The 27662-nt window shown below is 44.8% G+C and overlaps 1 protein-coding gene and 1 long non-coding RNA gene across 2 annotated transcripts in view; one reads left to right on the top strand and one right to left on the bottom strand.

Moving 5' to 3' along the window:
- The window catches only part of LOC146062546 (uncharacterized), a 40281-nt gene that overhangs the window by 9908 nt on the left and 2711 nt on the right, over nucleotides 1-27662 (bottom strand). Inside the window, exon 2 of the long non-coding RNA XR_014471382.1 lies at nucleotides 213-349. This is a non-coding gene — a long non-coding RNA (uncharacterized LOC146062546). The remainder of the gene's footprint in view (nucleotides 1-212; nucleotides 350-27662) is intronic.
- On the top strand, nucleotides 11531-27188 carry SRD5A2 (steroid 5 alpha-reductase 2). The gene is made up of 5 exons (XM_083176258.1): nucleotides 11531-12099; nucleotides 18106-18269; nucleotides 20984-21085; nucleotides 24264-24414; nucleotides 25950-27188. The coding sequence occupies exons 1-5, from the start codon at nucleotides 11828-11830 to the stop codon at nucleotides 26014-26016; spliced, it is 756 nt and encodes a 251-aa protein (XP_083032384.1). The 5' UTR covers nucleotides 11531-11827; the 3' UTR covers nucleotides 26017-27188.

Genomic DNA, 27662 nt, shown 5'->3' with positions numbered 1-27662 from the left:
GTACCGGCTCTCCGTCTAAAGTCAGCTGGTGCGCCGGGTGTCAGCACATAACACTCGTCGGAGCGAGTGTAAAGACAAGGTAGCAGGGGAAGTGCTGCACTCACGGCGTCTTGTTCAAATAAATACAAGCAGTCTTGTTGAACTTACAACGTTTCAATGCCTTTATTCTGGCATTTTCGTCAGGTATGAATGCATAATACAAAACGTCTTACCTTATAAAGCACCCAGTGAGCGCGCCATCTCCTTAGAGCGGGAAGCGCTGTTCAGGATCAGGACGCAATAAGATGACCTCACAAGAGAGGAGGTAGTATGTGAAGCCCATCACCAAGGTTACATGTCAACAATAACACTGCAGGAAACGGAGAACAGAAATGATTAATACAAAGCAAAGCATACTGCATCTACTATATCAGATGTAATTTATCATGCACAGGATGAAAAAATGGAAAACGGGAAGAAAGCATAATACAATAGTAATAACATGAGCGCATAATTACATATGTTACAATTTGTTAAGATTTAGAGGAACGCACCTAAGCCTAGGTGTTCATTCAGTCCTTTAGGGGACAGTGTACCTAAACGATAGATCCATTTAGTTTCTAGTTGGATCAATTTTTTGGATCTGTCACCTCCCCTAATAGAGGCTGGTTGGTGATCAATCATTCGGTACCTTAATGAAGCAAGGGGGTGTGGATGATTGCAAAAATGCCGGGCAACCGGCTGTTCGCTATGTCCTTTGACTATCGCAGTCCTGATAGCCGACCTATGTGCTGTCATACCATCCTTAAATTGGCAATCAGTTTTGCCAATATATGACATACCGCAGGGACATAAAATTTGGTAGACAACGTATTTAGATGTACATGTGAGTCGATGTTTAATAAACATAGTTTTACCACTCATATATATATATATATAGAGAGAGAGAGAGAGAGAGAGAGAGAGAGAGAGAAAGCAAAAATAAGTATGACCAATTGGAATGAATATAATAATATTAATAAAAAAGTGGTGACTGATGATTTGAGTCCATATGGTACCGTATTTGTAGGATGGAAAAAAGTCCCAGCTGGGTTTGGTTTGTGGAGTTGTGTCCGTTCCTATTAGGCCTTACTGGTTTGTTGCTGTGGTGCTGATATGGTATTTCCCCAAATTGGAGGCTTGATGGAGGATGCAAACCTCCTGCTGTTCTTTAGGCAAGGTGGAAAAAGCATTTTGATCTTCAGAGGCTGGTTCGGTCACTCATTTGAGAAGATGGTGTGGCAGAGATGGAAAAGATCAGTCACCTACAAGTGGACCACCAACATGTTTCACTCCTCTAGGGAGCTTTTTCAAGGTGATCTACTGGGCAGACGGGGGGGGGGGGGGTTGACACGAGGTCATGCTCCTACAAACGTCACTCCAAAGATGCAAAAATGGGGCATGGCCTTGTGCCAGCTAGGCCACAACTCATTTACAAATAGGGTGTGGCCTTGTGGGAGCTAGGACATGCCCATTTTCTGCATGGTATTGTCTCTTTGTCTTACCATAACATATTTTTTGGCTCATTGCCTCTGATTGGTTGGCCACCCCTGGTGTAAAGGGTAGTTGTGGATCAATACCTATGGCCTTTACCTACAACTCTATATAATAACTCAGCATTGAGCATTCTAAAAGTCTGCTTGTCCCATTACCTATTATTGAAATTATGTTTTAAAGAATAGTAATGGGTTTGGTTGGTCCTCTAATAAAATACACCTGGGCCTATCAATATGTTTTGGTGATAATGGGTTATGCTACCAGATACCTAGAAGCAATAACATTGCTCAATACATCAACAAAAAAACACCTAAGGAAACCCTGACTGACCAAGGTAACTCATTTATGTAAAAAAATCATGAAAGAATTATGCCATGTTTTTTTTAAATTACGCAGAACCTCTTTGTATAACCCCCAAACTGATAGGTCACTGGAGAGGTTTATGATTATTTACTACCTTGTTTATTGCTGGCTATACCAGAGGTTCCCAAATCCTCCTGATGGTTTTAACCTTTTGATTTGTTGTACTGCATACACCCAAGGGGATTACTGGACAATTCCAAAGAGACATGAGAGGGACAATACAGTCTACAAAACTGTGATTGAGCGTGTTTCTCGGATAATGAGAAAGGATTTGTCACAGGTGATGGTTTTGATGGGGTTGTTTGTCTTACAGCAATCACACAAGAACTAGATATCAAGGGGTTAAATCAAACAGGTTTAATTATGGTCTTATTCATAAAGGGAGAAACAATAAGACAAGTCCCAAATAACATCTTTGAAAATTATGAAAATTAATTTTCAGAAGGGAACGCAAATACGTCTTTGCATTTTAGTCTCTGGCAGGCTTGGATAAACGAAGAGTTTGAAGACGAGGAGGCTGGTAAATTTGTACAAGTTTGGATCCAGAATGAAGAACTGGAAGATTCTGTACTCTGATGAGAGCCAAAGAAGAGGTGGGTACTGAAATGAAGTTCAGCAGACGCTGCGGCTAAACAGAGCTGATCGAGAATTGGTGATGAACCTGGAAGGTCAGGAGTCAGATTGAGTTATGCAACTGGATCTTAGTAAAGAGCAACCAAAGGCAGGCTGAGCAGAGTGAAAGCAACAGGCCAGATTACACCACGAGTCGCTAGGAGTATGCAGCTTAAGAGACTATTTATACAGACACTGAGCAGCCTAGGACGATACCTTAAATAGCTAGAAGGCGGCTGCCAATGGCTGTCAGTGTAGGACGATAGGCAGGAGCTCAGACTGGCCAATTACACTTTTGCCCATGACCAAGATGGTGGCACCACTCTCCCAGGACTACTTCACTCACTGCCCCAGGACCTGTCTCAAAATGTGGACACTCTGCCCGATCCCTGCCGCACAGTGCAACACACAGGCCGAATGAAGAGCTGGCATCGGGCACGGACAGGTGAGTAGCAGATCAAATGTGCATGGCCTTATGTGACAGTATTCCTGCAGTGGTGCTGATAGTAAAAGAGCACTTGGTACCGGCCCAACAGGCACAGGAACATGTGTACAATGGCAATGCCCAGTTATGAGTCTTTGATCCTGTGGACAAATCTACCATGTAAATCTTATAAAACTTTGGAAGTATAGAGCAGATATGTCTGCCATTCCAGTCCCTCCAGAAAATTCAGTGCCTTTGGCTCCTAAAGTAACAATTATTAAAACCCTCTTAACCGTTTAACTGCAGGAGACAAAATAATTTCTTGTAAGTTATGTTTTGTTTTCAGACATACTGGATAAGACAGCAGTTATTACACATGAGAAAATTACTGACCCCAGGGTTAAGGTTAAACCTAAGCTCTATAGAATACCAAAGCCAGCAGGGAATCAGTGTCTAAAGAACAGTAAACAAAATGTTGACTTTGAGTAAGATAGTGAGTGGTCAAGTTCCATTGTGTTTGTTCTGATGCCAGATGGAGTTTGCACTTCTGTAATGATTTCCATGAGTTGAATAATGTGTCAAAGTCTGATGCCTACCTAATGCCTTGGGTGGATGAATTTATTGAAAGATTAGGAACAGCACCATATTGGACTATTGTAGACTTAATGAAAGGGTATTGATGAGTGCTTTAACCAAGAAAGCCTAAGGAAAAGCAGCTTTTTCTGCACTAAAAGGGTTGTTCCAATACAAGATGTTGCCATTTGGTTTACACGGGACACCTGCCACCAAGTATGATGGATAGAATTCTAAGGCCCCATAGATAGTATGCTGCTGCTTATCCTGATGATATAATCTTCTATAGTTCTGACTAGCAGTCTCACTTACCCAGAGTACAAGTAATGTTGAACTCTATCCATGTGGCAGGATTGACAGTCAACCCGAAAAATATGTTGTGCTGGGATGGAAGAAATAAAGTATCTTGGGTACACCATTGGCATAGGTTTAATAAAACCCCAACTTAATAAAATTGAGGCAATACATAATTGTCCACATTCCCTAAATAAGAAACAGGTTAGAGTGTTCTTAGGAATCACGTGGTATTACAGAAGGTTTGCACCTAATTTTGCCACCATTGTAGTCCCAGGTCAGGCCTCAGTGTAATTGGCCCCCTTAAAAATATCCAGAGTTCAAAGATCCAGAAATGCATCCAGGGAAAAGTTGCGGGTTGAACACCGGTAATACCCATATTCAGGGGCAGTATAAATAGGTTACCCAGGACCTATTTACATCAATGGGAGAGCCCATTCCTCGAGACCGTAGCTCCCAGCGGTCAGTCCGGAGGTTGGGAGAGGGCAGGGCAGACAACAGTGGTGCCAGGGAGAAGGTGAATGGATGTTTGTGTGTAGCCGGAGGCAGGTATCATCCCAGCAGAAGCTTTCCAGAGTGCTGGGCTTGCTCCCAGTGTGACAAAAACTTATCCCAACAAATAATACCTTAATGCCTCCACTGCCCACTCAATTTACAGCTAAGGTAGTGGATGGGATTCTCCTCTCTATCTACCTCTTGAGAAAGGACTGCTCCTAATCCTGTCCCAGAGGCATCCGTCTGTAACACAAATTGTTTTTTTTTTAAGTCAGGATTTTGCAAGACAGACTATGTACACAAAGCTCATCTCAAATCCTGCGAAGCAGTTTCCACTGGTCTAGACCACGTTATCTTGTCTGGACAGTAGAGCCGATCTAGCAGTGAAATCTCGAATAAACCTTCGATAGTATCCCACCAGACTGAGAAATGTCCCAAATTGCGACTTACATTTAGACCAGGTGAGGACTGCTTGTACCTTATTAGGCTGAGGTTTAACCCGTACAAGAAAAAAAAAAATAGTAGCACTAGACACTATATAAAATTAAAAAGACATATAATTTAATAAAATTGACATTAATAAGCAGTATCACTGCATGCACTGAATAAATCACATACAATATATAAAAAGCACAGGCACCTAATAGCACTTTGCTAATTATAGGTATGGTGATAAGGATCCGTTCCTATTTGTACCACCAGAGGTTGTCTGGATAACCTAAGATATCTGGAGAATAGTCTCTCTAGAGTAGATATATATTTACCACAGTGGGTGTCCATTGGAGGAATTAATCTGAATTGGATTGCATAGCAGCGATATCCTTCAAATGGCAATGGAAGAGATGCTTTTGCTACAGAGTTTAAAAAGCATGATCTCAATTGGTACTTGGCATTCTGGAACCTTTTTAGCTACCAAAGAGGACTGACTGGCACTTTTCTTCCAAGGTTTTAACAGATTTACATGGTATATTTGTACCTCTCTCCTTCTACCCTCCTGTCAGACCTTGTAATTGTCCGTTCCCACTGCCTCTATGATCTCATAAGGGCCCTGCCATTGTGCATATGTCTTGCTTTCTGTGGTGGGTATCAACACTATTTCTCTTGGGTTAATGGACCAGTTGTTCTATTAGGCCCTTTCCATGTGTTCGTTCAGGAGTGGCGCAATCTGCCTTAGACGGACGTATAAATGGGCCACAAACTGAATGGTCCTGGCAAGGTTGTTCTTCCCACCCTTCTTCCAAGAGATCCAGGATCCCTCTGGACTGTCTCCCATAGAGGAGCTCAAAGGGACTAAACCCGGTAGAGGATAGGGGTACTTCTCTGATGGAAAACATCAAGTAAGGTAGAAGCAGATCCCAATCTCATTTTTCTTATGACACTGCCCTCTTTATCTTTTGTTTAAGGGTTTGATTTGAACCTTTCTACCAGGGCATCACTTGTACCAGGGCCTCACTTTATCCTGCTGCAACCAGGCTCCTGCCAGCTGTGCTAGTTTGGTCAGCTGAATCCTAGGAGGCTGAGAGCCCTCCAGCTGCCAGCCATGGATCTCCTGCACCCCTTCACTCCAATCCTTTCCAGTATAAAATGTTTCAGGCCAGGATAGGAGCGTGCCTCAGCCACAGTCATATCCACATACGTTTGCTTTGCCTCCCCTGTTAAATAGGGAGCAAGCCTGTCAGACCATCGTCCGCAGGCCATCCCAACCATGTGCGCTCAAATGTGTAAATAAGTAAGTTTAATTTATATAGCGCACTTTCTCCAACAGGACTCAAGGCACAAAGGAATACCTCTATATCATCCACTGGTTGTGTTGCACGCCGTCCGGGTGTCCCTGCACCCGGACGGGCGGCGAGCACAGTGTCATCTGACGCTGCAGACGCAGCGTCATCTGACGCGGCGGGGGACGCTGCCGAGCAGCGTCCCAAGCCTCGCTCGGAGGCTAAGCGTCGGGGCGTTGCTAGGCAACGTCCCCGAGCTTCCGCCCGGCAGCCAGCAACGCGCGCGCCTGACGTCAGTCAGGCGGCGCGAGATTTGAATAAATAGCCGGCGTCTGCTGGGCACAGACGCCGGTTATAGCTTTATGCACTCTGTGCTAATTGCTGTCTCTTTCCGGTCCCCTGGGTCCTTGGTCCCAGTTTTCCTGGCTGCAGATCTCCATCACAGCCTGCCTGGTCTCCTAGCCTGTCAGCTGTGTTTGCCTGTGGATCCCTTGATTCCAGTACTTCACCAGACTCCTCTGCTGTATTTCATCATCAGCCTGTGAGCCTGCAGCGGACCCACTATCTCCATCTTCCGTGGGTCACGTAAGTGCTCCAGTGGAGCTCTGGTATTTATCGCCTTTGGTTCTCTGGTCGTCCGTGGCTAAGCCCCTCCGTGGGACTGTCCTTGGTTATCTTCTTTTGTATTCTTGTCCCCGTCTTCTTGTATGTGTTCCCTGGCCCCCGTCTGTCATTAGTGTTCTGTTTAGGCAGGAGTGTCACCTTTGTTCCTGATCCCTGCTTTGGGAGTCACGGTCCCTTTGGAGTATTCTTGGGGACTCCCTTCTATCCACTGGTGTCTGCGACTAGGTCGCACTCCCTGTCTTGGCCTGGTGCCGGCAGTTAGGGGCCAGTTTCCAGTTAGGTCCAGTAGTCAGCTTGTCCTCTTGAGTGTTCCCTGTGGCGATCGCTTACCCCTTGTCACCACGTAATACCTGGCTGCATCGGGGTCGGAGCGGGCTTAACTCGCTCCTTCGAACGCGGCGGCCACAGGTGAAGCCTAGCTCCGCAGGGGTTTGCCATCTGCCTCGGGGACTCAACAGAGAGAGTGTAGGACCCGCTGTGGCCGTCCTAACCGGCGGTCCCGGCTGTGGGCTCACGCCTTATCATCTCACCGTCTGGAACCCGTATTGTCCCTGGTGCCCAGGCCAGGGCAACGTAACATTATAACCGGCCAGAATAAAGACAGGTCTCCCCTGTCAAATACTTGGAGGGGTAGTTATTTGTGTCATTTGATATTATGAGTACCCCTTCTCAGACGTTTTCTGATCAGCTTCAAGGGCTTACTCAGATGGTCCGGGAATTGTCCTTGAAGGTAGCGTCCCAAGAACAGAGGTCGCGACCTCCAGACTCAGGGGGTTCAGATCCCAAAATGAACTTGCCTGATCGGTTCTCTGGAGACCGCAAAACCTTCTTTAATTTTCGTGAGAGTTGCAAGTTGTATTTTCGGCTCAAAACACGCTCCTTCTCATCCGAGGCCCAGTGTATTGGACTAGTTATCTCGTTGCTCCAGGGTGACCCCCAGACCTAGGCCTTTGGATTGCCTTCGGACAGCCCAGCCCTGGCTTCCGTAGACAGCTTCTTTAGTTCCCTAGGGTTGTTGTATGATGATCCTGACCGCGAAGCCTCAGCAGAGACCCATCTTAGAGCCCTTAGGCAAGGGAAAGACCCAGCCGAGGTTTATTGTACCGAGTTCCGCCGATGGGCGAATGATTGCGGGTGGAACGACCCTGCATTACGCAGTCAGTTTTGTTGTGGTCTTTCCGATGAGATCAAGGATTGCCTCATCCAATACCCGGCACCTAAAACATTGGACAAGTTAATGGAATTAGCCATTAAAATTGACCGTCGCCTCCGTGAGCGGAGGTCGGAGCGGGGCTCGCTCACTCGGGTGGTGCCCTATGATCCGATGACCCCTGAGGAAAGTGAGGAGCCCATGCAACTTGGGGCAGCTCGCATTTCCCCGGAAGAAAGGGCTCGTCGATTAAGTTCAGGTCTGTGCTTATACTGTGGCTGTAAAGGTCACATCTTGAGAAATTGCCCCAATAGGCCAGTAAAAGGCCGGGCCAAGTGAACGAAGAGAGGGTTCACTTTGGCCTCCAGCTCTTTTCCTCTCTAGATTCATTACTTATCCCGGGGCATATTTCCTTTAAAGGGGGTAATTTTTCGGGGTCAGTATTTATTGACAGCGGAGCGGCTGGTAATTTCTTGGACTCTTCCCTCGCCCAGAGCTTGGGGATTCCGCAACTCCAGCTACCTATCCCCATTACCTTACGGGGCTTAGATGGTGGGGTTCTGTCCAATGGGGCCGTTACTTTTCAGACTCCACCCATACAGTTGACCATTGGTCTATTTCACCAGGAGGAGTTTCTGTTTAGGCAGGAGTGTCACCTTTGTTCCTGATCCCTGCTTTGGGAGTCACGGTCCCTTTGGAGTATTCTTGGGGACTCCCTTCTATCCACTGGTGTCTGCGACTAGGTCGCACTCCCTGTCTTGGCCTGGTACCGGCAGTTAGGGGCCAGTTTCCAGTAGTCAGCTTGTCCTCTTGAGTGTTCCCCGTGGCGATCGCTTACCCCTTGTCACCACATAAGACCTGGCTGCATCGGGGTCGGAGCGGGCTTAACTCGCTCCTTCGAACGCGGCGGCTACAGGTGAAGCCTAGCTCCGCAGGGGTTTGCCATCTGCCTCGGGGACTCAACAGAGAGAGTGTAGGACCCGCTGTGGCCGTCCTAACCGGCGGTCCCGGCTGTGGGCTCACGCCTTATCATCTCACCGTCTGGAACCCGTATTGTCCCTGGTGCCCAGGCCAGGGCAACGTAACAGGTTGTGAGCTTCAGTAGCCTTTCCCACTCTGGCTAACTTTTTTTTTAGCGCTTTAAACTCATCACACATTTGAATTTGGGTCTGCTGTCTTTCAGCCAGTTGCAGCTGACTGACAGCCATATGTTGCTGCCCCTCATACATCATCTGAAGCTGAGCCTGCTGGGTTTGTTGTGCAGCAGCTATATCCTGCTGCCCAGCGGCCAGTTCAGCAAACTATTTGAGTAATTCCTCCATTGTGCCCTGTGTTTCCCCTTTAAGGACCAACCTAGGAGGATTTATATAATGAGCCAGACTTATCAAACAGCCCAAGCCAACACCCACCTGCTTTTCTGGTTATTTAACACACAACAGCAAACTGTTGACAATAATGCCAGCAGCAGCAAGCACCAAAAGATGCCCCGGAGCCTATGCCCTTTCACCTAGTCTCGTCAGCCACTTCCCCCTCACGGTTCACGCTGCCGGAAGAGCAGCCAGCCAGCGGCTACAACTAGGTAGGAACTACAACTCCCAGAGTCAGGAGCCGGCTATCAAAAATCGGTACCGTTAAAAAGCTGTACTGTACCGGCAGAATCAGTACAGTTGGAGGGTATGCATACATTACCAGGGAAGTCCAGAAACAGAGCATGTTCTCCCTGAAGGAGAGGGTCAGGTAGGCAACCCTGGTTTATGGTAGGTATAGTGTCCTTTGCTCGCATTCTCCACCAATTGTGACAAGGATCACAAACACTGGGACACAGATGAAGACTTTGATGTTTATTTTCAACAGCAGGTCACAGCACACCAAGTGAATTCCATATGCAATCATTATTACAGGCAGTAGTATACAGGCAATATCAGCATAACAAACTTCTACAAAGGCTCCAATGGTCCCTACAATAGCCCCCACACCCCGGCATATCGCTTGGGGGGCTAATCCACGATCAAGAGCAAGGTGACTGCCCTGGAAACTTACATCAGGAAACCCCAGGTGCTGCTGATTAGACACCTGGGTTTGTTACTGCTCAAAATCCTGGTCTGGATCCTCCACATTGCTTTCATGTGAGGGAATGCTGACTGTCAGACTATAAACAAAGGTGCTGCAAACCCCAAAAGGTCTACGTGGATGTCTTTATCAGGTGGTTCTCTCAGATTGTCCTTTGAATACACTCCCTGTGTAACAGGTGGCAACTTCTCCTGGGAAGCTGTTGTTGTGTTGTCTCAAAATATAATTACTAGAAAGAAGCAAGAAACCGCACTCTCTAGTGTAGTAATTTGAATATCCAATAAGAGGAGATAGGTAACATGCTTACATAACGAAAGAAAAGAGTTCTCATTAATAAATGACTTTATGGAACATCCCTCTAGGCAGTGATGACATCATAGAACTACCAGGATGTTCCCAGATTCATCAATTAGGGCCTTTCAGTTCGCTTTTAGGTCTTAGTGGTCAATCACTGAGTAAGGTCATGTACACAAAAGAAGGCAATTGATCCCATATATAGTAATATTCTCCCTCCCACTGTTTTCTCTTTCACTCCTCTCGCCTTCATTTTCTCTTCCTTCCATTTCTCCCCATCTCTTCCTTCTCTCTCCACTCTCCAATTCTCTTCCTCCACCTTCTCCTCCTCTCTCCCGACTCTCTCTGATGTCACACACACAAACACACATATCTTTTACTCAGAGCTGCTCCCTAATCCTTCCATTAGCATTGTCTTTCATCAGCTGTCATGTTAAACCCCTTCCCTACTGAAACCTTTCAACCCAATTTACCCCCTTACCACCTTGACTCCCTCCAACGGAGATTTCACATACCCTCTACCTCTAACTGTAGCCACTGCCATTCCACCATCACCCGTTTCTGTCACTTGACTCTCTTACTCTGACAATGTCTCCCTGTCTCCTCTCTCTCCTGTCATCCAATGACTCTCCTAATCATTCGGTCATCCATCAACTCCCCCAACATAATCCACTTCCTCCCCATCACCCATTCACTGGTGTCAGCCACTGTTTCTCACTGTCACGATTTGTCTTTCTCTGTCACCGACTGCGTCTCTATCTCCCCCTATCAATCCCCGTCACTCACTACATCACCATCTATCTCTCCACTGTGTAACTATCTCCGAATCACTCTCAATCCTGCCACTCTCTGCTTCTGCAAAAGATCACTGTCTGTTTCTCCCTATCACCTTTTCACTGGCACCTACCGCCTCTCCTCGTCATTCCCTTTGAGGCCATACCCTTGTTGTGAGGCCACGCCCACTGTTCCAGGACCACACGCAGATAATGGCCACCCCTTTCCCTGTCATAGTACCCCCCCCCCCATCATTTTGTTCTGGAACCCCTGCCCTGGTTTGTTTGGTAAATTCCAATGTTGCTTACACAGGGCTGTAACTAGGGGTATGCGAATTAAGCCCCCATTCAACCAACCAAGAGGATAAGGCTGGAGGCTGGCCATTTCATTATTTTTATTATTCATCATGATCATCATTAATAATAATCATGTATTTTTATGAAATATGTGTGCCAATCCGCCCATGCTCAGCGAGAAGGATTACTAGTTTTGTGTCCCTGCCCCTGTGATGTTTATAATCTGTATCAAGATAATAAATGTACCAGTATGGTTTTGTATTGTGTGAGGGAACAGGAATTCTTATAGGAAACACATAAAAACAGGAGAACATACAAGCTCATAATTCTATGTTTGCATGGGCTTGGCATACTGTCAGTTGGAAGCTTAGTTTTAAGATCTCCCTCCCTAACTCTTCTCTTCATTTAGTTAGGTTGCTTGTACTTTAAATGTGCTCTTCATTTATTTATATATTTGGAGAGTTATTGAGAATATAAGTTTGCAGTACATTGTTGATAGCAGATCAGTAGCAGGGGTTTCTGTTTCGTAGTGTAGTATTTAAAGTGAATGGAGAGGTGGATGTGAGAACACTTCTGAATTCCTAAGAAGTCAAACACTGCTTGTGAGTCGTCATCCGACTGAATAATGCAATGCACCCAGAACCCGGACTTCTTCTTCAGTATTCTACTGATTCTGGTTGGTCTATTGTTTCTTTTAAAACAACTGACTGAGCCTGCTGGTTATGGGAAACATGTACAGAGAAAAGCTACTGTTCTTGTCCCAGCAAAGTATGGTTGGTTTATTCAGGAGTTACCATCATTTCTAGTGCCTTTAATGGTGACACTATACAATCAAGGTTGTGATACTGTGGGATGTCAGATGCTCTTCTTCATGTTTTGTGGACACTATTTTCAAAGGTAAGAAAAAAACTCACTAATTTAACAGACTTGATTTTACGAAATGAACAGTTTTCTCACAAAATTTCATTTTGATTTGCTCCACACACCATCACAATGAGACTCAAATAGAGCTCACGTAAGGTTTGTGAATGAAATGCACTGAACATACAAATATCCACTAGGACAGTGTGCGGTGAAGCTGCGTGACACTTTACACATCACACATTCATTTCTACTAGTCTTATTGTGTAACACTTTACTGTTTTTATTATTTGAGTTATCTATTAACATTTATGTATGTAGTGCCAGCATATTGCTTTGCACTTTACAACTGGGAATAAAACAGTAACAACACAAGATTGGGTAATAACAGATAGATTTGACCAGATTATTTGCATTATATATTTTTTTACTTTATGCTATATATTCAGAAAATTAACGGAACATGAGTTTTCAGAAAATGCAACTGCCCTCCATAATTTGGTTCCCCCTTCTTTGACTAAACAATGTTTCCACAATTGTACTGTACTATAACAGGTTTTCAAGGACAGCAAGTATGAATTAATTCACATTCTTTCCTTAACAATATCTTGGGGGAGGGGTAGAATCAACAGAAGACAGTATTTCATATATATGAATAGGATCATATAAAACAAATGTAACTGTTTATTTTACCCTAGATTTGAATCATTTTTGTTTGCGTTTCTATCTATCTATCTAAATGATTAGAGCAGTGATAGGAGAATTTTGCTTCCAATGCAATAGATCAGCAGTGGCCAAGTTGTGGCTCTTTCTTTCTTCCCCTGTGGCTCCCAACACTGACAGTCTCCACTGAGTATCTGGTGGTGTGAGCAGTGTACCGGATAGGTTTTTGACTGTCCGGTGCCAGCAGCACAACGCAACAGCGCGACCCATCTCTCCTGTCCATTGGGGCAGATGTATTAAGCCTTAACAAGACATAAATGCAGGGGTGATAAGGAGAGATAAACGTCCAGCCAATCAGCTCCTTACTGACTTTTTTCAAACACAGCCTATAACATGGCAGTTAGCAGGTGATTGGCTGGACATTTATCACCCTTGGATTTATCTCTTGTTAAAGCTTAATACATCTGCCCCATTGTGTGATAAAGGTAGCAATCATAAAAGTCAGCAGTACACGGAACGCAGCCATCTCCCATTTATCGCTCTTGGCTGCCTGCCAGTTGGACCAGGTATTAACTTGGTCCCTGTGACTAGTGCCTTTTCAAGAGGTTTCTGTGGTCCTAAGACGTATAGCATTGCAGTTATTCACATTGTCCATTACAATGTTTTATAGTGTACATAGGGATTCTATTATCTTTATTTGCATGTCAAACATTTATGCAGCATGTCAATGACAAACTTGGAACAGCTAGAAAGAGGTTTTGTTTTATGGCTGAATTGTTTGAACCAGAGATTTGTATTACATGCAACAATAAAAAAACAAACAATTGGAATGAATTCTACCCGTGAGCAGATGCTATCACTCAACCTATTCCTGAGCAACCTCTGACTGAAATACATTTTTCGTCATAAAGTAATTTATTATTTTGTGGCTAATATATTTTGAAAGCTTTAGATAAAATGTGAGAAATGAAGCAACTCCCAACTGTCCTTTTTGAGACAGTCCCTCTGTCTCACCTGTGGACAGCAGTGTCATGTGGTGGTGGTGTGTGTGGGGGAGATGGGTGGGAAATTGGGAGACCCCTGTCACTCGCTGCTTGGTGATTAGATGCTATGCACATTCTGTATGCAGGAGTATCGATACTATACTTTTAAAATCTGGGAGGTATAGATAAAGTACAAACCAATCAGCTCCTATTTTTCAAACACAGCGTCACGGATGGGTTTTGTGGACCCACTCCAGGTGGTTGTAGGGATCAATGTAGCAGGGAAGATATATTGTCTTAGCATAGACGAACCACAAGGCACAGAGTTTAACTAGGTTTAACTAAGTAGCAGTTTTCACCAGGGACCCCCGTAAGGAGGTTTGGACTCCACTGCGTCTACTGAGCAAGTCGAGACCCTCCAAAGAGAATACTTCTGTGGTTTTGGTAATATAAAGGAGGATTGCTGACCAATGGTGGAACCGAGGTCCGGAAGGAGTTCCGAAGGAGCAAGGTATGCCTGAAGGTAGCAAACTTAGTGAGGGCACTGAATTCAAACTAAACAACTGAAGAGCTTAAGGAAAACCAAGGATGCCTAACCGGCAACTGAAGATATGCTCTCTGGTGGGAACTACACAACTGAAGCTCTAAAGTATAACCAAAGGAACTGAATATATGCTCTCTAGGGGGAATAAAAAAACTGAAGCTCTGAAGGAGAAACCAAGGAAGGTCTGTCCGGCAACTGAAGATATGCACTCTGGCAGGAACTAAACAACTGAAGCTCTAAAGGAGAAACCAAGGATAGCCTAACCGACAACTTGAGATTACGCACTCTGGCAAAATAACTAGATGACGACTGAAGGCCCGAAGTTTTATGCCAGCAAGATGGGTTAACCGGAGGGTGAACTATATGGAGAATTCAGACTAAACAGCTGGAGGATGGCAGACACCTAAGCAGCCGGAACTGGGAGCAAACTGTAGCAACACTCCACAGATTTCCAGAAAGTTGCACCAGTGCTAGAAAATCCCTGTCAGTGGAATGTAACCCCCCTTGGCTGCTGTCATTGGTCCATTTCACAGCAGAGGTCAGAAAATGACCCCGAAGTCATCCAGACGGCAAGATGGTGGCGGCCATGCCAGGAGCCGGTGCCGAGCGCTTACTGGACCCACCGGAGGACAGCTGCCACTGCCTGACACCTGCTGGAGATCCCTGGCCACACGTAGGAGCAGCAGAGACGGAAGATGCCAAACAGGTCTGCCTTTGGCGGCAGACCGTGGCACACAGCTTGTGAAATATAAATTAGAAGTTGGTTAGTATTTTATCTTTCACAATTTTATCTCTTGCCAAGGAATAAAAATAAATGTTTGTCCTTATTTTAATAGAATGATCTTTATGCACTTGTTTTGATCATAGCACTGGTTACGCTGAAGAATACATAAAGTAACTGTCTGACAGACCACAAACAGATTTAAGTTTTTAGTAATGTAGCTTGGTGCACAGAGCAATTACCTCAAATACAGTACATACAGTATACAGACCATGGGCCAAAGTTGTAACATTTTATGATAAGTTGACAACATACTGTATATTTTCCTCCTTCTTTACAACATCCGTTATAACCATCATTATATGGGATACATCGATCAGATGACAGAAACAAGATGGCAGCACCCATCTCCAGCAGCCGATGGAGAGGACCCTGCCAGAACCACCGAGGGATGGACGCACACTTCCAAACTCCATCCACGGGACACCAGCTAGGGGCCGGTCAAAGGAGCGAACTGGCCTGCTTGGACGGGTAAGAATCAAGGCTTCTGCTGAGCATTCTGCATGGACTTGACAGTCCATCCCCCCCTTTAGGAGTGGTCTCTGGACACTTACATGGGTTTTCTCTATGAAATTTTCAAATGAGAGCAGGAGCATGGACGTCAGCTGCTTTGATCCAAGTTCTCTCTTCAAGACCATATCCCTTCCAATTATAAGATACTGGAGATGACCCCGATGAAAGAGTCCAAAATCTTTTTAATCTCAAGTTTAACTTCACGCTTGGGTTGAATCTCGGGGAGTTTGGAAACTGTCTGGAATCGGTTCAAGATTAATTGCTTAAGAAAGGAGATGTGGAAGGCATTAGGAATCGGTAGTGATGAAGCTAGAGGATTAATTACTTCCATTACCGGAAATGGGTAGTAATAAAACAAGGAGCTATTGTCATAGTACGGAACACGAAGGCAAAGATTCCGGATAGATAGCCACACTCAATCTCCCACCTTTAGTGCAGGAGTAGCTCTCCTTTTCCGATCTGCGAATTTCTTATAGGTGGAATCTTTCTGAAGTGCAGTTTGATAATTTTTGAGACCATGTATACATTACTGCAAACATGTCGCAGCTAATGAAGTGCTACTTAAAAAAATATTTCAGCATAGATCAAAAGGAAAGTTTGAGTCAAACAGGCTACCGGCACAATTATATGTGTCTCAACTATTGGGTGACAACCTTGTTTTGCATTGTTTAAGGGTTATATTTAGATACAGACAGCTTAAATACAGACAATACATTGCAGGTGATGCTGAGCTAAAAGTTAATACATCTGTGGCGCCGTGCATAGAATGCGTATTTACACACTACTTTTACAAGATGTGCTGACACCAGTGATGTGCAGGCAGGGGCGGCTGAGCCACACTTGTCATTCTCCAGTATACTCCAGAGTTTTATCAGAGTATGTTTTAATAGTTTATTAGCCAGCACCTTTGCGGTATCCAAGTCGATAGGTTGTCAGTAAATAAAAGGCAACAAGGTTCACATAGACAAAAAGTTGACACAAGCAAAAGGTCAACATGCGTTTTGGGAAATTATTTAAATTTCTTACTTACCATCCACGTGGACTCTTATAGGGTACTATAAAGTGTGCCAGCCAGAGCCGTAGCAGAGAGAGGCACATTGAAGCATGGGGAGGGCATCAAGCCATGCAAGAGGACACGGCACACTAATTTGAAATACATGTGATGAAATCTACAGATCTACAAAAAACATGAAAAGCTCATGTTGACCTTTTTCAAGTGTCAACCTTTTTCATGTTGACATTTTGTCTGTGTCAACCTTTTGTCTATGTTGACCTTGTGCATGCAAACCATTTGGGGTCAACCTATTAAATGTCGACCTTAAATACCATGGTACTCGTTTCCTAGCACGGCACCCAGATTTGCTATGTACGGCACCGTAGGGAAATCGCATCGCATCACATGGGCCATTATAACGGCATGCGATGCGATGCGATTTTTTCATGTAATTTTTTCATGTAATCTGCTTCAGGCTCGCTGCACTCGCCACACTATATAAAATCAACTCCACGCCGACGTGGATAGTGGGGGTATGAAAAGGTCGGAGGACGCGTACCGCCGCCCCTCGCGGGCTCTCTGCGCTCGCCACGCTTCAGGTTGGCGTTGATAGTGGGGGTGGCAAGGGGGTGTATATAACATTGTAAGCACCCATTAGGGGCTTATACAATTTAAAATCGCATCACATGCGGGCATATGGCATGTGATGCAATGCGATGCGATGTCATACAACTTAATATCGTGGGCGCCATGCTAGGAAACAAGTACCAAGCTTTCTTTATCGATAAATTTGCTTTACCACACGTGATAATACAAACCGTATTTACTGCATCTATGATTTTATGGTTTAAAGATTCTTTAACACAGCCAGATTCCAAACATGTTACCTCACACTGGACGTGGCTTACAAAAAAGGTGGATTGGCTACAGTCACCACCAGTTGGAAAACTTTCTGGCCATTACAGAGAGGTGACACATAAGGGTACTGGTGTGTTCCCCCAAAGAAGCCGCTATAGAAGTGAAGCATCCTTATTTTAAGTTTATTGTATTGTGACAATTGATGTCTGCCATTTGGTCTGAATACCATTTATGATCTCACCATACAAGATGCCTTGAGTAATACATACGAGCCTGTCAGCTTCATTATGCAGGTGCTAGGACCCAGCCAGCGGTGACAGCTGCAGGGGCTCTCTTGCTACAGTGACCTTGTAGCAGCAGAGCCCTACTCAGCACCACTCCACTGCAGCTTCCAGTGATTTAAAAAAAAAATCCCTTTCTTGACTTGTGGGAACACAAAGAAGTCACATGGGGCCAAGTCTGGAATGGTCAGGTCTGTACCAGAATGGCAGGCAGGTAAGGCAGAGCTAATATAGGGGAAATGGGGGAAGGCCTAACAATATTATTGATAAATAGGCCCATATGAGACTATAAACGTGATTAATTTGAAAGCACTTTTGATATAAGCTACTCACGATCTATCTGTTGACAGTTGCAGAATGCAATAAAATACATTTACTTACTATTTCATATACTGTTTTTCTTGCCAACCATCAATTCTCTCTAGGACATTTATCTATTCTTCTCTCACAAGAGGAGGACCTCTGCCCTTGCGCATAGTGCTTTTGGCTGTGGTATTTTGTACCTACAATGGTTTCTTACAAAGCCACTGCATGATTTATGTTGCTGCATACCCCCAACATTGGTACAAGGACATCAGATTTACATCAGGTAAGTAGTTGTAACTTATTTGAAATACATTTCATTTGAACCATTTAGAAACTCCATAATACTGTCAGAAGATCCCCTCAGTGATCATATGTAGCAATATTTTAAAATGTTTTTTACCACCACAAGTGCTGGAGGTGTTTCAAGCATGTAAAAGAGTAGAGAGATTGCCCCTTAGCAATACCTGCTACCTTGAAGCTGATTGGTTACTATGATAACTCTTTCATTGATAGCACTCGCCAGAATGTCCCCGCTGGCGAGCACTGGCAGAGAGGGACTCCATCAGACTGGGATGCGTGTGCGTCTCACATGCAGGTGATTCCCAGTCACTCGGCTGCGTGACCCTGCCAGTCTCCACTTCAGGGGCATGGTTAGGGGGGATGTTCAGGGCAGCGGTGGTCACCGGTGATGGGGTCCAGGGAGGCGGTGGTCAGCTCCGTCAGAATGGGGCATTGTGTGCGTGCGCAGCCTTCCGATGGCTGGAGCTCCATCTGTAAAGGCCGCCATACACTATGCGATTTGGCTCAGATTTCACCCGATGGATCGGGCAGTGAAATCGGACCAAATCGCAGGTTTTGACACCCGGTCCAACCCGATGCGCATCGGGTCAGAGTCGGGACGTCGGAACGGCTGCACATAAGATAAATCTTATGTGCAGCCGTGGGGACTCTGAGGACGCCCCCGGCGAGGGAGGGGGGCGGCAGGGGGAGCCGGAGCGGGGAGCTGTCATGCTCCGTCCGGGTAGGGGGGGGACACACGCCGCTAGTAGTGCGGACGCTGCGGGGGACACAGGCGGCAGTGACATAAAGCCGGGCTGGGGGAGCCGGGAGCTGTCAGCACTGGAAAAAAAAAAGCCCATACAATGAATGGGCAGCCTGTGATTGGCTGAGCGCTCTCTCAGCATGTCAGCAATTGGCTGAGAGAGCGCTCAGCCAATCACAGGCTGCCCATTCATTGTATGGGCTTTTTTTTTTCAGTACTGACAGCTCCCGGCTCCCCCCGCCCGGCTCTATGTCACTGTGTCCCCTGCAGCGTCCGCACTACTAGCAGCGTGCGTCCGTGTCCCCAGCCGCCTTGCAGCATCCCCCGCCCGCCACCTCAATGTCCCCGGCCCCCCTGCTCGCTCCACATTGCAGCTCCCCGGGAGTTGCAAATGATACATCGCATGCGATGTATCATTTGCAAAACTTGGCACATCAAGTGCCAAATCGTGTGTCCCCCTCCCGGGGAGCTGCAGGGGGAAATCAGGTCCGACTTGTCCTTAGGACAAGTCGGACTAATGTATGGGGGCCTTAAGTCTGGTAAAGAGATAAAGCGGAAGGTGTTAACCCACCAGCCAATCAATTGTGTTTGAAAATGATAGTTGGGAGTTAATTGACTGGTATGTTATCTCCTTCCACTTTATCTCTTTACCAGGCTTAATACATCTGCCCTACAGTTTGATAGGCTGGACAGTACATACATGGTAGCCAGCCATACAAAATGTATAAGTAGTGTCACCATGATGCAAATTGCCCTGATTACAGTAAATCTCATATATGCTGCTTCATAAACAATCAGTTTTATATTTAATTTAAGTTGGTAATGGCTGTACCAACAGAATGTGTTTCATGCTGTTATGGGGGAAAAGGACTATTGTTTTCTTAGTATTCTTAAATTGTTAATTCATTTGAGCAAAGCTACCTTTCATGTCATTGTGCATTGTGCATAACGTGTTTATATAATGGCTGTATCCATGTACACTTCTGATTAATATGGTGACACTTTAGAAACATAGGGCAATGCAGGTGGAGTATCCCTTATCCAAATTATTCTGAATTCTGCACTTTTCTTTTTTATTTTTTTGCTGACAACCTACTGGCTCCTGTAAATTACACTACTGAGGAAATAACATGTAACTGGCACTAAATATGTGCAAGGACATGATTGCTTGGAATTCAAATCCAGTGTCTGAGATAGTACACAAACTTTGTTTCATGTTTTAAGACCTTAAGATCATGCACAAATAAAATATATTTGTGTGTATTTCATGTGCTTGGTGTGCTTATACAACATAAGAGACCTCAAGATACATCATTCAAATCGAAATATATTCCAAAATAAGGAATAATCCGTCATCCAAAATTCTTCTGGTCCCGTGCATTTTAGATAAGGGATACTCAACCTGTAATACAATTACTATTTTGCTTATTATGAAAGTTATTGATATAATTTACATAATTATGCCTTTAAAAATAAATTATATGATCTGCAGCCCTGATTTCTTGGACTTCAACTTTAGTTACTTATGTAGAATTGTTATTTAAATTAAAAAAAACCTATACGTGGAAAAACTGAACCTGGATATTCTGAACAAATAGCACAATTTAAAAATGAACACATTGATTATATGTTAATATAAGATTTTTTTTCTCATTATTGTATTATGTTATTTACAGTATTTATAAATAAAGCATACACTCTAGAACAGTGGTTCTCAAACTCAGTCCTGAGCCCCACACAGTTCACATTTTCCAGGTGCACTCATTACTGACTGACACATTTTAAAAGAGCCACAGGTGGAGCTAATTATTTCACTTGATTCTGTAAGGAAACCTGCAAAACATGCACTGTGTGGGGTCATGAGGACTGACTTTGAAAACCTGTGATATAGAAGATAACCAACCAGTGCACTAAAGTGATCTAACTGGCTGTCATTTAATAATTCCCAATTTCAGGGGCTTGTGTTTTCTTCCTTGGAATGGGTATTAATGTACATAGTGACTATATTCTGCGCAAGTTAAGAAAACCAAATGAAGTCACATACAAGATCCCACAAGGTATGATATTGCAATGTATTTGTGGACACATAGCACTTCCTCTTGTCCTCTCTGCCCTTCCTCTGTTACCTCACCTCTACGCAGAACTCACTTTTACTGCCCTTTCAAACTGTCTTTCATTCTACTGTCTTTCTATGTTTCAAAGATACCCCTAAAAATGTACCAGTTCATTAAACTACATCAACTCACCTCATACTTACCTACTCTCCTGAAACATCAGGGAGACTTCCAAATCTTCCCAATAGGTTACCAATAGAGTAGGCAAGTCTCAAGCATTCTGCTTGTGGGTGTCCACTGCCACCCACTTCCTGGGTGAAATGGGCAGTACAGGCGGCTTGATAACATGATTCTCCTTCATTTGTTTTCAAGCCAGGTGGAGCTGTGTGCAAAAGAGAGCACATGTTTGCACACATTTCGGTACTTGTGAGTTATCCGGACGCCCGATTTCTAAATCGGGTCGGATCGGGACATCGCATCGCATCGCATGCGACCATCGGATGCGATGCGATGCGATGACCCGATTTTTCCATAGGAATCAATGTTAAAATGGACTGAGTCCATTTTAACATGGAATTCAATGGGAAAAAGGGGTTCTTTTCATACCCCTACTATCCAAGTGGGCATGGAGTTGGATATAAACCTGTGGCGAGCGTAGCGAGCCACCGAGCCCGAAGCGTGGCGAGCGTAGCGAGCCCCGCGAGGGGACACGGAATACCGTCCCCTCGCGGGGCTCGCTTCGCTCACCACGCTTCGGGCTCGGTGGCTCGCTACGCTCGCCACAGGTTTATATCCAACTCCATGCCCACTTGGATAGTAGGGGTATGAAAAGGACCCCTTTTTCCCATTGAATTCCATGTTAAAATGGACTCAGTCCATTTTAACATTGATTCCTATGGAAAAATCGGGTCATCGCATCCGATGGTTGCATGCGATGCGATGCGATGCGATATCGCATCGCATCTGATTGTATGCCTTAACTTAAGGCATACAATCAAAAAATCGGGCGTCCAGATAACTCACAAGTACCCACATTTCCTCTATACAGTTAACTTAAGATTTCTGTGCAGTCTGGAGGAAACTTACTCTGAATATAATATAAACTGAAACATCTCAGCTCTTTGCGCAGAATCTATTGGTTAGAGCAGCAGTCAACTCAGGAAAAAAAAACTGTAGTGTTTTAAACCACCTTGCGCTGCTAGTACACCATATAAGAGCTAATAATACCACTGGATAGAATGACACTGGACACACTGCTGGAAATATACAAAAATCTTTTTATGTAAGAAAAACAAGATAAAACAATTCATACATGTAAGTAATGCTGCTTTCAGACCGCATAACTGGCTTTGACCCTGTATTTGGAAACGTTTCCAAAAACGGGTCTGCCAGATAAAACCCCTTTCACACCGCAGCACTTAAACGGTATATTACCGTTTAAGTGCCGATTTTTTGACACTGGCAGACCCGTTTTTGGAAACTTTCCAAATACAGGGTCAAAGCCAGTGCAGCCTTCAGCCCTCCCCTCCGTGCAGCTCCCCCCCCCCCTCGCGTGTCGACCGAGAGCATGTCGACGCCCCCCCGCGCATGTCGACGCCCCCCGCGCGTGTCGACGCCCCCCCCCACCCCACCCCGCGTGTCGGCGCCCCCCCCGTGTCGACTTACCCCGTGCCGGTACCTCCGTTGTGGACTGCAGCTCAGTATGCTCGGAAAGCACTTATGAAAAAAGTGTCTTCCAGAAAATGGCTGCCCCATAGGAAACCCTGTTTAAAAAAACTGTCTTCCGTATGGGGGGCAGCCATTTTCTGAAAGACACTTTTTTCATAAGTGCTTTCCGAGCATACTGAGCTGCAGTGCCGGGAACCACAACGGAGATACCGGCACGGGGTAAGTCGACACGGGGGGGGCGCCGACACGCGCGGGGGGGTCGACACGCGGGGGGGGCCGTCGACACGCGCGGGGGGGCGTCGACACGCGCGCGGGGGGTGTCGACACGCGCGGGGGGGGGCTCCAGTGCTGTGAATACTTAATGAGCGCTCATTAAGTATTCACTGTGCTGAATTTAGGACCCAGCTCATTGGCTGGGTCCTAAATACCGTTTCTGAGCCGATTTTTGCGCTAAAATACCGGTTCAGAAACGGGTAGGACCCTGCATTTTAACCGGTTAGAAAAAACGGCATTTTCTAACCGGTTAAGTGGGACTGGACCTTTCAGACCGCACACATTACCGTTTTAAAACGGTAAAAAAACGGCAATTTACCGTTTTAAAAGTGCGGTCTGAAAGGGGCATTAATAACATAAATGCATACAATACAATAAAATACCTAAATGGCCATTAGGTTTACGTTAGCAAACTGTGGAGTACTCCGTGATGGGTTAATAGTAACAGTCACTGGGGGTTGCCAGAATGATGAGGGGATGAAAGGGGGAAAAATGATGCGAATGGGTTTTTCCCCCTTTCATCCCCTCATCATTCTGGCTACCCCCAGTGACTGTTACTATTAACCCATCACGGAGTACTCCACAGTTTGCTAACGTAAACCTAATGGCCATTTAGGTATTTTATTGTATTGTATGCATTTATGTTATTAACTTACATGTATGAATTGTTTTATCTTGTTTTTCTTACATAAAAAGATTTTTGTATATTTCCAGCAGTGTGTCCAGTGTCATTCTATCCAGTGGTATTATTAGCTCTTATATGGTGTACTAGCAGCGCAAGGTGGTTTAAAACACTACAGTTTTTTTTTCCTCCTCTTTGTGAATTGTTGCTTATTCACATAAACCACATGCAGCAGCAGTAACCACTTAATTGATTCTTTATATTTTATATATATTTTTTATTTATTATTTTCACAACAGCGCCAGAGGCACAGTGCAATTTGTGGCGATTCCGTTCCCCACATCTTGCACACACCTCCCTTTTTCAGCAGTCAACTCAGGGTTTACTGCTCAGGTAGATGTTGAATGAGATTTTCCCTGTGCCTTTTAGATTATAGAATTCCAGCCATTTTCTTTGGGGGTTGTCAAAATGTGAACAACTCTTTCAGTGACTATTCTTGTTGGTCTTGTCATTCAATTGCAAAAAACATTACATTGTGATGTGGTTGTATTAGCTGTTTACCTGTAAAATGAATGTAACAGTACAAATGAGAAAAATCATATATATTTTTTATTATAGGAGGAATGTTTAAGTACGTATCTGGGGCAAATTTCCTGGGAGAAATCGTGGAATGGTTTGGTTATGCTGTAGCAACATGGTCTCTACCAGGATTGGCCTTCGCTTTATTTACCTTGTGTTCTATTGGTCCTAGGGCTTATTATCATCACAGGTATGACATAACTGCCTATTTTCTGGTTTCTCCGCTATTACTACTAGTGTGTACAAACTCTTACCAGCAATTAGGTTGGGTTATCTTTCTCTTGTTAATATAACAATCACACTACTGGTAAAGTCTGTCTCTGATAAGTAACTAATCTATTTGCCATCGCTGCACCTGCTTAGTGCTTCAGAGCTAATGAATGAAAGCAGTGGCATCACTAGCCAGGTGTGGGGGTGCAGCCTGTACCAAGTGTTTCATCCTCAAAAGGGGTGATGCCCAAGTGCCAGCTCTTCTGCAGTGACACGAGCTGGCTGTTGCAGTGTGATACTTGCCTGCAGCACTCGGCTCCTGTACCAGATAAAGAATGTCCTGTCTCCGGATGCAGCCAGCATCTCTAGGGATGCCTGACAGAACCCTGGAGTGAGGAAAGTGGGGTGTCTGTGAGTCCACGCACTCTCAATTATGCCACACCCCTTTTTGTGCAGCCACACCTCCAGCAGAGTAGTTAGTTAAGGCAGAGTGCGCACTGGGTGCCACCACACCCAGTGACGCCTCTGTACAAATGTGTAGTTTATAATTAAAACGCATTTAATAATACATTATTCCAACCAAGGGGCTAATTCAGTGATGTACTAAATCAATGGTTCACTTACATGCATCTCTGATCTGTACTGAATTGCACATGCGCAGGACCCATTCAGTTCCTGTGTCATAGGACATAGAAACCCTTATGTCGCAGCTTGATAGCATCAAAAATGAGGACAATGGCTCTAATTCTAATTGACTCGGTAAGATGCAAAGCTCGCAGTTTACCGAGTCCTTGTAATGCCACCCCGGCGATTACGTTTCCCCTCGCAACCATGCCCATGAAACGCTGGGCATTCCCAAGTCAGAGCGCCATGTCGACAGTGCAGGTCGAGGAGATCGCTCGCACAGAACCCCTGCACATCCGCAGAACTAATTATTTACATGCGCAACCAAAGGTTCCCCCATGGGAACACCAGGGGGACCAAATGGACCAGAATCAGGGCCAATGTCAGCATCTGCATCTGGCCACAGCAGTGTGAAAACACCAGCTATCCAGGTGTTCATGCATATTTATGCAATGCTGGTCTTCGAATGGAGCAGCAGGTCACAGAACTATGCACAAATTACCTCCTGTAGCAATAGCACAGCAGCTGCATCCAAAAGAGTTATCAAACTGCATTCAAAATGTGCGTTGTAATAAATATGCCCAGTGATTCAGGATAAAAAATGATCACTTCCTGTGGCAATGTGTATTATACCGTAACTCAGTTCTACCTTTATTCATTTAACATTTGACATGGTTGACCTATCTTGACCCGGACACTGTATTACTGCACATCTCAAGGGTATTTTATTTGCTTTTATCATTACACCTAGGGGTGACCTGACCCCCCTAAATTTGCCCTTGCCTGTATCAAAATCTTATAAAGCTGATGCAATACAAGACATAATACTTTTTAGTTTTAAATATAAATGTATGTACAGAAATTAAGTTTTAGAATTTTATGTCTCACCAGGTTTTATCTTCAAGAGTTTAAAGACTATCCCAAAGAACGGAGAGCTTTGATTCCTTTCATTTTCTAAGTTAGTGTGCACCAAAACAAATCACTTAACTGTACATACTGTTTGTTGTACTTGATTTAATTTTTTTATACCAAATGTGACTTCAAAAATGTTTGATTTTATGACTGAATTCTTTGAATTCTCATGCAAATGTATTTGTCTTTTTTTATTATTTAGCAGATAATTCAAGTAATGTATTGCATTTGTGTTCTAGGCCCTCTGGTGTTCATTCATAAGAAGGCATAAGTGGGAGAAATGTAAACAAAGATAACTTTCTCATAAAGTTCTTTATAATAAAGTTTCTGTATGACTTTTGGAATCATGGTCCACCAGAATAGCTGTCTACTAGCTTCAAATATAAATAGAAGTATTTTATCTTAAACCAGGGTTGCCGACTCTCCCGGAATGTCCGTGAGACTCCCGGAATCATGGGACATCTCACGGACTCCCGGAAGAGGACCCCTTTCTCCCGCAGCTGCTGCTTTGCTTGCCCAATGAGTGCCGCTGACGCCGCTGACATGATGAAGCCGCGCAGTACACATCGCGGCAATAGTACCTGCAGTAGCTAGGAGACCTCCTGACCCCGTTCTCTGCGTACGGCCGGCTACACAGTACAGGAAGTGAAGCTATCATCATCCCTAGCAGCAACAGATGATAGCAGCAGCTTCCGACTTTCCAGCAGCAGCAGCACACAGTGACAGCCGGCTCCAGCTTTCAGACACGGAGACTGGTTTCCACGCTTCATAACTAAGGTAGTTGGATACTCATCTGAGCTAAGTGTGAGTTCCCTGCTCTGGCGTCTGTGTCACACTTCACTAGCCAGGACAGCAGATATCCCCTTAATCACTTGGCTAAAAGTAAACAGTGCCCGGCAAGCAGCAGAGTTGCCGCAATAAAATCCTGTCCTCCTTGAGTCTGTTTTCCTCCCCCCTCCTCCGGAAAGTAGTTGCATGTCTTAAACTTCATACATTCAGGGCACATTGCAAAACCATATAACCCTTTGAGGACTACAGTGCAGGCGATCCACAGAGATATTTTTCTGATTGGTTGCGGACCATATTAGGCCCGCCCCCCTGGTGATGCAAGGCCCGCCCCCTTCACTTTTACATTTCTCCCTGAAATAATTTTTCAAAAGTAGGCAACCCTGTCTTAAACATACAAAACTCACCTACATATAAAATTACTCAACTCTTTTTTGTATTCGAGTTCTTGTCTCAAAGTGTGTCCTTTATTCGATGTAAAATGGCTATAGTACTGTATCGTTTGTTTAAAAACCTTTCCTTGGGTCATATTTCATTGGAAATAATTGCTACCACTTTCGTTCAAGCTGTTTTTACAACACACTGCACTTTCATTCACTTACTTTTGACACAGTAAGGGGGATATTCAATCACCGGCGAGCATCTCCCGTCGGAGAGATGTCCGCCGGGCCCTATTCAATGATGTCTTCCCCGACAGCATTGAGCAGGGTATCTTGGTAGAACGAGCCCGACATCACTAGTAGTAGTAGTAGTAAGTTTATTTAGCTGTCGGGCTCGTTCTGCCCAGAACGGCTGGGAAGTGACAAGCTGCCGGCTGCAGCTCGCCTCTTCCCGGCCGCAACTCACGGCCACGCCCCCTTCTCACTCCCCGGAAGGCCGGACATTGAATCCCGTCTGCATGTTCTT

This window comes from Crinia signifera, chromosome 3 (genome assembly GCF_055691185.1).
Source record: "Crinia signifera chromosome 3, ASM5569118v1, whole genome shotgun sequence".
Taxonomy (NCBI): domain Eukaryota; kingdom Metazoa; phylum Chordata; class Amphibia; order Anura; family Myobatrachidae; genus Crinia; species Crinia signifera.
This window is presented reverse-complemented; position numbering and strand designations above follow the sequence as displayed.

Excerpts from the sequence above, each read along its gene's own strand:
- SRD5A2 (XM_083176258.1), top strand. The coding sequence starts at position 11,828 with ATGCAATGCACCCAGAACCCGGACTTCTTCTTCAGTATTCTACTGATT. Across the intron at positions 18,270-20,983 it reads GGACATCAGATTTACATCAG|GGGCTTGTGTTTTCTTCCTT; the intron begins GTAAGTAGTTGT and ends TCCCAATTTCAG. Across the intron at positions 24,415-25,949 it reads AGGGCTTATTATCATCACAG|GTTTTATCTTCAAGAGTTTA; the intron begins GTATGACATAAC and ends ATGTCTCACCAG.